General features: G+C 23.5%; 2 protein-coding genes across 2 annotated transcripts; both read left to right on the top strand.

Moving 5' to 3' along the window:
• Positions 1-297: 297 nt before the first annotated feature.
• On the top strand, positions 298-2,398 carry LOC145838044 (regulator of MON1-CCZ1 complex-like). The gene has a single exon (XM_082945572.1). It carries the CDS (start codon positions 308-310, stop codon positions 2,237-2,239), a length of 1,932 nt encoding a protein of 643 aa, XP_082801698.1. The 5' UTR covers positions 298-307; the 3' UTR covers positions 2,240-2,398.
• Positions 2,399-3,588: 1,190 nt separating this feature from the next.
• Positions 3,589-10,236, top strand: LOC145838493 (uncharacterized). The gene is made up of 5 exons (XM_082946095.1): positions 3,589-3,740; positions 4,686-4,756; positions 6,910-7,154; positions 8,829-8,941; positions 9,485-10,236. Exons 1-5 carry the CDS (start codon positions 3,601-3,603, stop codon positions 9,660-9,662), a joined length of 747 nt encoding a protein of 248 aa, XP_082802221.1. The 5' UTR covers positions 3,589-3,600; the 3' UTR covers positions 9,663-10,236.
• Positions 10,237-13,686: the final 3,450 nt, after the last annotated feature.

Below are 13,686 nucleotides of genomic sequence, written 5' to 3'. Positions count from 1 at the left end.
TTTGGAAATCATATTATAATATTTGATAATATTTTTATTTCTTTCATTCAAGGTTTTTTATTTAATAGTCAAAAAGAACAAAATTAGAAATTTTTAGTAATAAGTTTTTTAATTTTTACAAGATACCTTTTAAACCCAACATTGTAAAATTAAGGTAGTTTTTATAATTTTTTATTAAGTTTTTTTATATTTGTTAAAACTACTAGTAAATAAGATAAAAGTGTTAATAAGTTTTAGTGTAGTAAAATATAATTATTTCTTTTTTTTGATAATTTTTTTGTTTTAAAGCATCTTAATTAACACAATTATGAATGCTGAGTATTTGAAGCTTGATGATGACCAAGCTGTTGTTTTTGATCCAAATGGTGTGGACACAAATGTGTTTTTTGATGAAACAAACTTTCAAGTTTATACAGTTAATTCTGGTGGAGAAACTGGAGTAGTTGTTTCAGGACCAAAGCATAGTAATTCTTCTTTTACCTTTAGAATACCTAACAAAGGGGTTGCCTTGATTTCAATTAAACTTTCATCTGACAAAAAAGTTCTTGCAATGCAAAGAAATGACTCTTCAGTTGATTTTGTAAACTTTGATAATGGAATGCCTGATACTATAGAATATAGTCAAAAATGTAAAACTAAAAGAGGTAAGAAAAATTCTGTTTTAAATTTTCACTGGATTACAAATAATAAAATAGCTTTTGTCACTAATATGGGACTAGAATATTACAATATAAATTGTGAAAAACGAATTCTGAAACTAATTAAAAGTAATCCTTGTGAAACCAATTGGTCTGTTTACTCACCTTTTTCCAAAACACTTGTATTGTCAACCACTCTTCAAGCAAACTGTTTAATACCTTTACAATTTAAAAATGAACAACTTATAAAAATAAACAAACTAAGTGTTGATTATTCAAGCAATATTTCATCTACTAACGAAGAAAAATTACAGAACAGAGATGTAAGTGTTGTTGAACTTTATGGAAATACTTTTATTGCTGTTCTTAGGCACCCAAACCAGTCCAGCATAAACAAAAATGAAAAGTGTAAATTAGATCTATATAAGTTGCACAATAAAGAGGTTCATAAAATGTTTGTTCTACCACTTCAGAATACTGGAAAGTTTGCATTTAATGTTGTGGATGATTTACTTGTTGCTCATCATCAACTTACAAAAACTTCAATGGTGTTTGATATAAAAATGCCAGGAGTTTGTAAAGCAAGTGTAGTTATTTTAAATTCAGTTCTTCCACCTTGTGAATTAATCGTTTCAAGTTTAAATAATGAGTCATTAAACAAAAGCAAAAGGTGTGATCTTTACGCTAAAAGCTGGGTATTTTTTCAGCCTAATATAATTATTGATGCTAGAGTAGGATGTATGTGGTATTTAAATACTAATCTTAAAAATTGTTACAAACTTGTAAATGACAAAAGTCTCATGCTTGACTTTTTACTTCACAGAAGCTCCAGTAAATCTGTGATTGTATCTTTATGCCATGACTCTTTACAGAATAAAGTTTCGCTAGCCCAAATATCTATTTTTTTTTCTAAATTTAATCAAGTGTACAAAGATTATATAGAAAATGAAAAACCACCTTTTCTGCAAAAAAATAACAAGAGTAACCTAGATAACAGCAGAATTTTTCTTGATCAAACTGAAATTTTCAATGAAGTTTTAGAACCACTGGCGTTAAGTCCTCTTCCTTTTCAATATAAAGTGTCAGTTCTACTTGAATACATAAAGTCTTTACAGTCTTTTAACATTGATGTACAAGGTTTTGTTAACACACTTTTAGTGAATACTTTAATCAAAGAAGAAGCCTTTTTTTACTTGCAACAACTGTTTAAATATGGTGTTTTATCTGATTCAAGAGCAGTTGCCAGTGTTCTTCTAAACACAAATCACAAAATGTTCCCTTCTTTTCATCTAGCTCTTCAAATGCTTAAAAGATTAGCAGTAGCAGATAGAGAAGTTGTGGATATTTTACTTGAAAGAAAATTAGTTTTGCAAGCATTGAGATTTGTAAAGTCAGTTGGTATGGTTGATTTAGTACCAGCACATCCATTTCTTAAAGCTGCTGTCCATGACAGAGATTTGTTTTACTCAGTATACAAGTTTTTCGAAGCTAGAAACATAAAAATTTTTAATAGTCCAGATTTTACAGAAAAACAAAATTGTGAAGAATTTAGAATTCATTTTATTGAAAACTTTAACGAAAATGTAGTTGAAAATCTATAAATAAAAACTTTGAAACACTTAAAATACTGTTAGCTAAGTTTTAAAGTTTAATTGTTCACAAAGAGAATAATTGGTAAATTTAAATTTTAATATTGTCTAGTTATTTTCAGGTAATTAAGTTAACAAAACTGCACAGTTACTAAATTGTTTTTTAAGCAGTATGTGTTTTATTTGGATACTGTGCAAAAAAATAAATCTTTAAAACATTGAAATTGTTTATCATTTTAAGAAGATTTAAGTAAAGTATTTTTTTTTTTATAGTAAAACAAAAAATTGTATACTTTTTATATAACTTAAACCCAAACATTTATACTGAACAAATTTTAAATCAACTAGTTTTGCTTGTTTATATGTAATTTTGGATTGAAGTACTACTTGATATATATTTTTTAAATTTATTTAAAGTTTAGATGTTTGAGTTTAAGCATAGTGTTAAGTCAATAGAAATTTAAAAAATATAAAATCTCAGTTTGTTTTTTAAGGTATTAACTTAAATTAAACGTTTAATTTGATCATTTCAATATAGTTTACTTTTAAGTACTTTAAATAAAAGCCTTTAAATTTCCTTACAAAAAATCCATACTTTTGCTATATTTCTTTCATATAAAACATCAGATAAATTTTTACAAGGCAAATAGTATTTTATAAAGTAGTATTGAAGTATGTAAATTAATATTTTTTCTCAATAGAGTTGTATATACTTTAACAGCTTCAAGTCTATTACTTTATTATGTAAATTGTATATTTATTACAATTAAAATGTTTTAATGAAAAATTTTGTTTTAAGTCGAAATAAATTATGATTTGAGAATATTGATTTTCAGTAAAGCTATCACTTAAGTTTTTTAAATATTTATTAAAAGTTCATTTCTCATGTGCAATTATTTTTTATTCCTTGTTTTAATTCACAATTTGTTAATCAAATTTTTAATTTGTAACCTGTTTCTATAAACTTATACTTCGGACAACTATTTTTTTGTATAATCGTTTAAATTTTGAATTTTTTTTATAGGTTTTTTTTTAGAAAGTATTATCAATACAATTATATTGTTTTTTTTTTAAAGCTTAGGTATTGTTATAAAACTTTAAAACTAAAATAAGTTAGTTTACCCAGGTTATTTACATTATGAATCTGAAAAGAGGAATCAGCAAAACTGTTTTTTTTGACATTGAACTTTATTTTGGTTAAACATTTTGTAAGTTTTTCTATTCAAATACAGTTTAAAACAGTAAACTGTTGAAATTTTAACTAAAAATAACAATAGAGTACGTTCTATATTTCATACTTTGTAGCTCGTATCAATTTTTGTGGAAATAAGAAAATTATTTTATATGAATTTTGCAGTTAATATGTAAAAGTTATGCCCTTTTTACATTTGAAATCATATGGAGTGCGAAAGTTCAAAAAGTCTGTACGTAACCTTTATCAAGGTTCTATTTACAAAAAAGTTTTAGAAAGAAATCAAAATGTAGTACAGCAGTTATGTTTATTTGGTCACAGGTAATTATTTATAAACAATATCAGTTAGTCTCTAAATTGCTTTAAGAATTTATGATCAATAATATAATGTTTTAAGCACCGTTTTTATTATTTTTTAAATTTAAATGATATTGTTCTCATTAGTCTATAAAAAATGTGTTTTATATAATATGATTTTAGTTTAAACTTTGTTTAAAGTACTCAATACTTAATAAATAAAGCAGAGCACTTATTTTAAAACTTACAAAATATTTTATAAAAAAAACTAATTTAGTTTAAATTGTTTAACTACTTGAATAAGCAAAGGTTTGCATTTAAAAAAACTAATAAGTCTTGAAAAAACTTTTAAAAATATATACTACTACTTTTTCCACATTTCTTTTTTTCAATCTTTGCTGGAATTAATCAATCAATTAATTTGTCAATCAAAACAAAAATAAATACTAAGTTGACCAAAACTGTGGTTTTTATTTTTAGTTTTTCCTTTTTTTTGTGACATATTATTTAGATGTAGTTGAAATTAAAAAGATGTTATAAATTTATATGAATATATGTTGACACTGACTCCAACTAACAAAGATAAAGAATTAAAAAAAATTCTTTTAAAAAGAAAAATATATTGTTTGTCATAACTCTCTAATTATAAATTTAGAGTTAAACAAGCTCATTTCAGCTCATTGTATGTTATTTTTATATATTTTGTTAAAAGATTGTATGACATTTAGAGTAAACTAAAACAAACAAGAATTAAGAGTTATTATTTATCAAAAAAAGATAATATTTATTTACCAAAATATCCTGTTTTGTTAAAAAACCCATGTATAATATTTTAAAGTTAACATGTCCAGTAATTTGGCTAGATTAACACTTATGAATTTTTACTACTATTATTATGTTTGTATTTTGGTATTTAAAATTTTAAAAGTTTTCAACAGAAAAACTAATAAATATACCTTAAATTTTCAGTTCTGGATCATTGAGAGAACACTATAAGGTGTTAGGAATTACTACTTCAGCCTCAAAAAAACAAGTTAAAGGTATTTATTAAGTTGCTAAAATAGTTTTTTTAATAAAATTAACAGGCTAAATTAGTTCTTTGGAAAAGTTGGTAAAATTTCAGTTTCGTCAGTTCAAATGCTTGAAAATTTCAGAATTAATAAAATATAATTAAAAATTTTTTCTTGAATTGATAAATAAATTGTGAATATTTTTGGTTTTTATATGCAAAAAAAAAAGGAGTTTGTAAATTTTTAACTTTCCATTGATGCATTCAGGGTATATTTGTAAAGGGTGATTATAATTATCAATGAGAGAAGACTATAATAAAATAAGACTATTAGTGTATTTGTAATTAAATTTATTTAAAGAGTTTAAGATTGAGTGAGATAACACTATGAAAGTTTTATATATCTGTACCAGGTAGGAGTCTAATATGCACAAAGGAACACTTTTGCACGAAGAGTCAAATATGCATGAGGGGTCACTTTTGCATGAGTTAAAAAAAAATTATTAACTTGAATTTTTGATAATTTTTTTACTACCATTTATACCCCTAACCTTATAATTTACTTTTTATTAGTTTTTTCATTTTCTTGTTATATTTTTTTGATCAATAATTTTTATTAGGTTTTTTTTTTCACTGTTACCCCTTACCCTCAGTCGGTAACTTTCTTTGTTTTTTGCTTTTTTTACTTATTTATCTTTTTGTTTTTATATTCTTGTTTTTTATATTTTTTAGTTTTAATTTGTTTATTTGTTTTACTCTCGTTAAAAAATGACCTCTTGTGAAAAAGTAATCCTTCGTGCAGAAGTGTCTTGGTGCAAAAAAGTCTTCATGCAAAACTGTCCCTTTGTGCATATTTGACCTGTTCCTGTCTGTACCAATTACATGACAGTTCAAGTTCGGACAATTCATACTCTTATGATTAGGGTTCATACTCGTCAGGTTAAATAAGTTTCTTTTTAAGAAAATTGACAAAATGTTAGTTGTTGTCAGTTGAAATGCTTGAAAACTTGAGAAATTTTATTTTTGAGTAAATTTTGAATTTCTTTTTAAACAAGCATTTATTTTCCTTTTGTAGTCTTAATTTTACTAAAATTAATGCAGTAATGGCAAAATGTCAGTAACTTTAGAATTTATTTTTTGTTTAAGTAGATGTTATACCTTCCTTACCAGAAATGTACTTTTCTGATAAAAAACTTACCTCTTAGCAGAAATTTATATTATAGGATTTTTTTCTAGTTAAAATTCTTTTTTAATAAAAGGTTAAAGTATTTTTTTCTGATAATAGAATTTTTGTTAATTTTTTTTTAATTGTTATTAAAGATTTTTCTATTAATTCAAGGAAACATGTCCTGAAAGTTTGAGATTAATTAACCTAAAAATGAAGGAGAAGATAATTTTTTAGTTTATTTGAAAAAAAATTCCTCCATCCATTTGTATAAAAAACTATTTACACAATTGAAAATATTTTTAAGTTACTTAATATTTTTGATTTTGTGAAAAATATCCTATAGTATATTATTAATAATAATATAAGAGTATAATGGGTATAATTTCCATATAACGTATAATGTTATTTTTTGTAAAAAAAAGTGTTGGACCTCCCTATGGCCCACATACGCCTAAGACCTTTTCAAGAAAGCACAAACAAAAAATTTAAAACCTGCAGTATAAATCAATTACAATTTGTAAAAGTAGTGATACTGTGAATTTGTTTATGCTCGACAGTTTACATTTGTGTTTTTAGGAACATTTTGTTATAAACTTAGTGTGATTCTTTCTTTTAATAAAGATAATTTCTCAACAAAAAATGTTGTTTGCCTATTTTGAAATAAATATATTTTGATCCAAGTATGAGATTAATATCCATACGGATTCAGATTTTTTTTAAATTGAGATTTGGCTGGATCTGGATCCTGGATCAAGTAAATCACTACTAGTTTAATTAAATAGCTTTATTTATTTTATTTTTTACCCGTTCTAAACTTTGTTTAAAATGGTAATGATTTTTACAATCATTATAAGGATAAAAAGTATTTGCTTAAAAAATATAAATATTAAATTTAAGCTATCTTATATTTTTATTATCATTAAAAAAGTATGTGTAATAAGTTGATTTAATGTTAATTTAAAGCTGTAAGACCGTTGAATATAAAACTTTTGTTTTTATTTATCCATGCTTTACAGAAGCATATCTGGAAAAATGTAAGTTATATCACCCTGACAAACACCCTGGCAATAAAGTAATGCATGACAAGTTTGTCAAAATCAAACAAGCTTATGATGCGCTTAAAGATTACCAACCAGGAAGTACCATTCCTAAACAACCTAACAGAAGACAAGAACCATACAACTTTTACAATAATTCCAACTACTACCAGAAATATGGTAGAAGGACTGCTACTTGGGATGACGTGATAAGAGAACAACAAGTAAGTTTTTAGCCTTAATATAAAGAAATAAGGCCTACTCTTATTTTGAATTCTCTATATTTCGTTGTCTAGTTGATAACATGTAGTCATAATTTTTGTAATGATTTGGATAATTATATTTTATTTAGAGTTTAGCTAAATATGCTTAAACAATGACCCATATAACTAAATCTTTGTGACGGTAGAACTGTTGAAATAAATATTGTAGTCATGAGCCATTATAAATTATACATTTGGAATTAAGTAATAGTTACTAATATAATCAGCTGAATGTTTGTAAACTCGAAAAAACTTTTTTCTAAATTATTTACTTAGAATGATTATAATATTAAATTTGTTTTAAACTTAGTACAGTCATTTGCATTAGTGTAGAATCGACACAACAATTAAAGAAAGATAATTTTTGAAAAAACATTTTACTAATAAAATGTTTTGTTCTAAAAAACAATTAAGTACTATTATTGTTTAAAATAAGGTAGTTTATTAGTTTTTTAATGAATGGTTGCCACTTAGTCTGCAAAAGTCGGAAAACTTAGATGTTCTTAATAAAAGGTTTTTTTTCTGGTCATGGTTTTTTATAAGTGTAATAAAAGTTAGACAAAGTTTTGTTTTATTTATCTAGTTTTTACCTGTTAAGTGTAATTTTAGTAATTACTGTTTCTTTAATTTTCTTTTTTGCTGTACAGAAAGAGTAAAGTATTTTAGAATATTAATGTCTACACAAAATAGTGTTGTGGTTAGTTTTATTATCATGTGTTTATCTGACAGATAAGAATCACAATTTTATTTTTAGAAACTATTTGGTGTATTAAAGTTAAATAAGCGTATAAGATTTATATAAAAGTTTTGTTATCGTGGCTTTTAAGATTTTATATTTTTTGGTAAATCTTAGATGTTTTGCTTTCAAATATTAAAAAAGTTTTGATGTTTTGGAAAAATTTGTTTTGTACATATTTTGATTCATTAATAAACTTACATATTTTAAATGTTAGTATAACTTTACTTTTAGTGTTTTTTACAAATGTTTTTTAGTTTAATTTTTTTTTTAATTTAGATTAATCATAGTTTCATGAATGTTAATGAGAAATTTTAACTGTGATAATTAACAGTCCTTGCTATATAAAGTAGCTAGCAATGCTGGTAGTGATTTTTTTTTCTGTAGAAGATAATGGCATTCTGTTTTAATTATTTTTTAGAAGCATTTGTTAGATCTAGATACCTTTTATAATGATCTATATTAACTCTGCTGCTAAACCAAGTATAAACACTTTCAATTAGAAATAAAGTAGACTCTTACTTTAAGTTATAAATAATACAACGCCTAAATACAAAATGTGTATAAAATTTTATTTGTAAACGATACAATTACAATAAAAACAAACACAAAATCTATGGTAAAGAAACTTTTAATAAACCACTATTAAAATAAATTTTAAATATTTTTTGGATGAATAGTTCGCACTTTTAAGCTCAAAACGATTAAATAATACAACAACCCATGAAATTAGTTTATACTTTATACGACAGGTTAGCAGAACTTTAACTCGTTTTAAATTTAAGCTTTTTTCATAGTCAAAATTTATCTAGAGAATTTCAGCATGTAACTATTGATGAACCAAGTGCTATTTTTTTTGATTGAAAAAAAATCTTCAACGGTTTTAATTCTTTGACCAGGAAAACCATAGAATCTACAAAGAACACATGCGCAAAAAGTACGAAAAACAAGATGCTACTATGAGTCAAAGTCGTAATGACACATTAAACGATTACTGGGATTACGTATACAGGTAAACTAAATTATAGCACAGAGAAACTTTGTTAGTTATAATAAATCTAATTTTTTTTTTAATTATTGTTGTACTATTCCAACGAACTTATTTTGTTTAGATTTTCCCTTAGCAAAGTTTATTAAAACTTGTTTTAACATTTTATTTCAAATCTTTAGTAGATTTAGTTTCTAAAATATAAAGAACTTTAAAAAAGTTACCTAAATTATTAATATTAAAAATATTTATTAACTAACAATAAGTTTTATACGGGTAGGCTTAACTGCTAGGATACTTTTCCACATAGATACTTTTGCAAGACTTCACTTTTGCACCGCGTCATTTTGCACGTAATCGTCCTAACCATAACTCTGACCCTAACTCTAGCTCTGACTCTAACCCAGACCCTAAACTCCTGATTACAAAATAAGACTAATTAAGTTTTTATTTTATTTGATAATTTTTTTTAAATATCTATCAGTTGCATACTAAGTATTAAAAAAACTATAACTATCTTTAAACTGTTGAAATTTTTTGAAAATACTTACTGTAGACACTTTTCAGTGACAACTTTAAGAAGCCAAAAGTGGAACACAAACTTAGTGAAAGATCTGATTTATTGTTTGTTTTACTGATATTTACAATTTGTTTAACAATTTTAAGTGCAAGAATAAATGATGCAAAAGAAAGGATGCACATGCTGAAGCAAATAGAAAAATTAAACAATATAAACAATGATTAAAACAACAGTTATTTTATATAGTTTTTCTTTTGCAAAATACTGTGATACGAAAGTGCTTAAATTATATTTTAGATAATTTTTAAACAGTCTTAAAATTTTCGCAGTTTTTTATAGTTTTTTTATGTATTTATAAAACTCATGTATTAATAAAAGTTTATTAACAATTTAAATATAAAAACGTAGTTGAAAAAATTGTTTTACTATATCTCCGTTTACATTTTTAAATATTACTATTATTTTTTTCATAGCCTTGACATTTTATACTTATACTAAGATAATTAGTTTCTCTTTTGTATCCTACTTTCCTATGCTGCTTGAAAGTGTTATAGTTGTCAAATTTGTTTTATAATTGCTTACGCAAAACTTATACATTGTACAAAAAACTAATGTTATGTAATGAAAGGACACAAGATTAAAAAATACCGAAAAGTTTAAGTTATTATGATAATCCAACATTTTAGTAAAAGTATTAAGCAAGTAAAATATTTCCTCCTACATAATTTTGTAATGCTAAATTTGATTGAAAAAGATCGTTATTTAGAATTGTACGTAAAATTTTCGCTATATAAAAATTAAAATATAAAACTCTCTTCATTTACAAAATCTAGTGCAAATTTATTTCTACCTCAATTTCTAGCGTAGTTTTTATCAAGATATACACTAAATATGGTTTCTTTCTACTTGGCGATAAAGTTTATTAAAAAAGAATACAAACTTTAAAAAAATAGTTGGTTTTATAACAGTTTACAAAACATATACATAAATTTCAATAAAAAAAATTATAAGATCAAATTATATATTTTAAGATCTTAAAAATTTTATTTTTAAAAGGCTTCATAATTTAGTGAAAAAGTACAATATACATAACTAATTTAAGTTTTTTGTATAAACTGTTTAGAATTATTTTATAATCTAGTGATAATTTTTCATACTTTTTTGTTATTTTGGAGAATTTTCATCCCATAAAAAACTGACACAGTACACCTTTTTTTTTAATAAACTAAATTTTTAAATGTCGTATAATTGTCAAAAAAATATAAAATTAGTATAACTACCGGAGCATATGCTAAACATTTCACACAAAAAAAATATATGCAAACATTTACCTACAATTACACAGTGGGCTAAAAAGGTTGGTCAGGCGGCAGTTGACTTCTTTGATGACTAGGAATTCAAGCCAAAGTTTTATACATTAATGAAAAGAGAATAATTTTTGTTTTCAATACTAGATTTGTTCCTTTCTGCTTTGAGTATTTTAGAAATTGTACAAGCAATTTCAACCATTTTTTGCTGTTTTTAAGTTGAATTTATACTCGAATATCAATGGAGTTTTCTTAAAAAATGTCTTGTAAAAGTTCGACAAATATAACTAAATACTTAATTATAACTACAATATAAAAACACTTTATACTATTTATAAAAGTAGGATATTTAACTATTTTAGCAGCTTTTTTGTTCAAATTAAAACGTAATTGACATTTAAAATATTGCTTTTATAAACCTTTTTTAATTTGGTATTAATGACACTATAGTCTATAAATTTACTTTTAAACTTTCGTATCTTACGTTTAAAATACCTTATAAAAAAGCAATATTTACTACGAAACTTTTGACCATAGTTGCCAGAATTTTTCTGCTATTTTTGCCCTCATTCAACTTCTATAGGAAAATTGACATATATAAATTTTTAACCGTTAAGTATCGCCCAAGAGCTAAGTTTGGCTTTCTTTGAATTTCAGTAAATGAATTAGTCTACAAATAAAACACTATACTATAGTGCTATTCTTATTAACTTTCAGTTTACTGAAATTAACTTCTTTAGACTAACATACTAAAAGAATAATTCTTGCAAACTAAAAGTACAAATTCCGATATTAAAAAGTTGCTTACAGTTTTTTGCTCATACTTAAAAATATTTTCAAATGCAGAAGTCTATAAGTTAGGTTCGCGTTTTTTGAGTTCGCACAGTCGGTTAAATTTGCAAATATTGAGTTCGCACTGCTGTTTAATTTTGGATTTAGAATTTAAAAAAATTGCTTAGTATGTAACTTTTTCAATTTTAAGTTAAGTTAATTTAAGTTTAATATTTGCTTCAAAATATTATTATTAAATGAGTTTTTTTTTTCTAATTTATTTAAATAAATGTATAAAAACATTAAAAATTAAAGAAAAACAAAACAAAAAATTTTTAAATGTTCTAATCAAAGAAATCTTTTCTTGATTAAAAACTTTAATTATATATTTCTGTAAAATTTTAAATATATATTAAAAAAAAGCAAATTATAAGACTGTTTTTATATTTTTATTAAAAAACGATTCTTTTAAAAATATGTAAATGAAATGGTACTTAATGTTTAGACAATGATTTTTTTATAATTTACAGTAACTTCAAAATATGTAACCTTTCTGTAATAAATTTTGGTTTAAATTTTAACAATAATAGTGGATAAAAGTTTTTTTTCTTATTATTAGTAGAGTATTTTAAAAAATACATTAATTTATTATCGAACTGTAATATTTATATACTTTTAGACTTTTATTTTGAATACAAAGTGAAATTTAGCAAGTGTACTTAATGAAAAGGTTATTTATCAGTTTTATAATAAATTTTATTAACAAAAAAATCTTTATTTATTTAGTTTGTATATATTCCTACAGTGAACAGAATTTTTGGATAAACTTAAAAAAAAAGATATCTTTTCTAATTATTGGACGTATACAAATTCAGTACATTTACCATTAGGATACAGAAAACTTTTAGATGTAAAAAATTCATTAGCTTAAAGTAGCTAGTTTAATTTTTGTAGCTAATTTAAGTATTTTTTTTCAATACTTGAAATATATTAAGTAACTTGTTGAAAAAATTTGCAATAAACTAGCTAAAAAAATTATATTAAAAACTAAAGCTTTATCATAGTTAACATATAAAAAATACAAATAATAAAAACAAATCAAAGTAATTGCAGAAATATTAATTGCAGAAATTGTAATAGTTCACTGTCTAAAATCCTGCAAAACTATTTACATAACTAAAAATCACATCTTATAAACAGTAAAACTTATTTTACAATATAAAACACCTAGAAGAATTTATTTTAAATTTTTAGCTAGTCTTTTAATATTTTTTGTTCATCGTAATAATGAAAAACAAACGGATTAAAGCTATTAGAATTAAATTGCTTCTATTGGTACTCCTTAAAACTAAACCATAGAAATAATAGGTAATACTATTTAAGCTTCATAACTAAATGTTTTATGTCATTATTTTAGGTATTTATTTGAAAAATTAATAAGAAAAAGGTCAAAAGACATCAAATAATCTACTGTGAAATTAAAAAGACTAATCAAACAGATTTAAAAAAATTTCTACACTATTTTTTCTAAAAGGTAGTTTTCACATAAAAAGTAGAGCTTACATTTGTAGTTTCAAAGTTTCATTTCTATAAAAACTTTTATGATAAAAAAATTATGAATAACTTTAAATTTAGTATGAAGAAAATTGATAGAAAGATACAGCTTAAAAAGCATTTTAAGATCAAAACTACTAAATATCAAAATATTCTATTAAAAACAAAACTTCCAAGGTACGAGGTAAAAATTTAACTTAGTTTTAAACATTCAATTATTTTAAACATCTGAACGAAAATAGAGGTTTAATAAAAATACAATATGAATTTAAAAATATTCTAAAATGTTACATAAGCTTGGTTTATACAACTGATTTGTTTAAGCATTTCTAAAAAACTAGTAAATCAGAAAACAACAAGACAAATAAGTTTTAACAAAACCAACAATTCATAAGTTGAAACACTGAATAAAAAACTGTTTACTATTTCTAAAATTTTAAAAAAAGTTTGTATACTAAGTTAGTAAAATTTTACATTTAATGTAAAAAATAGTTTAAATAGACTAAAACTAAATAAACTCTTAACTAATAAAAAATAAGTAGAAAAAACATCAGTAATAACATTGTAGATTGTAAAGTTGGCTTAAAACATAAAGAAACTCCAAAGCAATTAAAAAA

The sequence above is a fragment of the Thalia democratica genome, chromosome 6 (assembly GCF_965202585.1).
Source record: "Thalia democratica chromosome 6, ktThaDemo2.hap1.1, whole genome shotgun sequence".
Lineage (NCBI taxonomy): Eukaryota > Metazoa > Chordata > Thaliacea > Salpida > Salpidae > Thalia > Thalia democratica.
This window is presented reverse-complemented; position numbering and strand designations above follow the sequence as displayed.

Coding starts and splice junctions, on each gene's coding strand:
- LOC145838493 (XM_082946095.1), top strand. CDS start 3,601: ATGCCCTTTTTACATTTGAAATCATATGGAGTGCGAAAGTTCAAAAAG. Junction 3,741..4,685: donor TTATGTTTATTTGGTCACAG/GTAATTATTTAT, acceptor TTAAATTTTCAG/TTCTGGATCATTGAGAGAAC. Junction 4,757..6,909: donor CTCAAAAAAACAAGTTAAAG/GTATTTATTAAG, acceptor CATGCTTTACAG/AAGCATATCTGGAAAAATGT.
- LOC145838044 (XM_082945572.1), top strand. CDS start 308: ATGAATGCTGAGTATTTGAAGCTTGATGATGACCAAGCTGTTGTTTTT.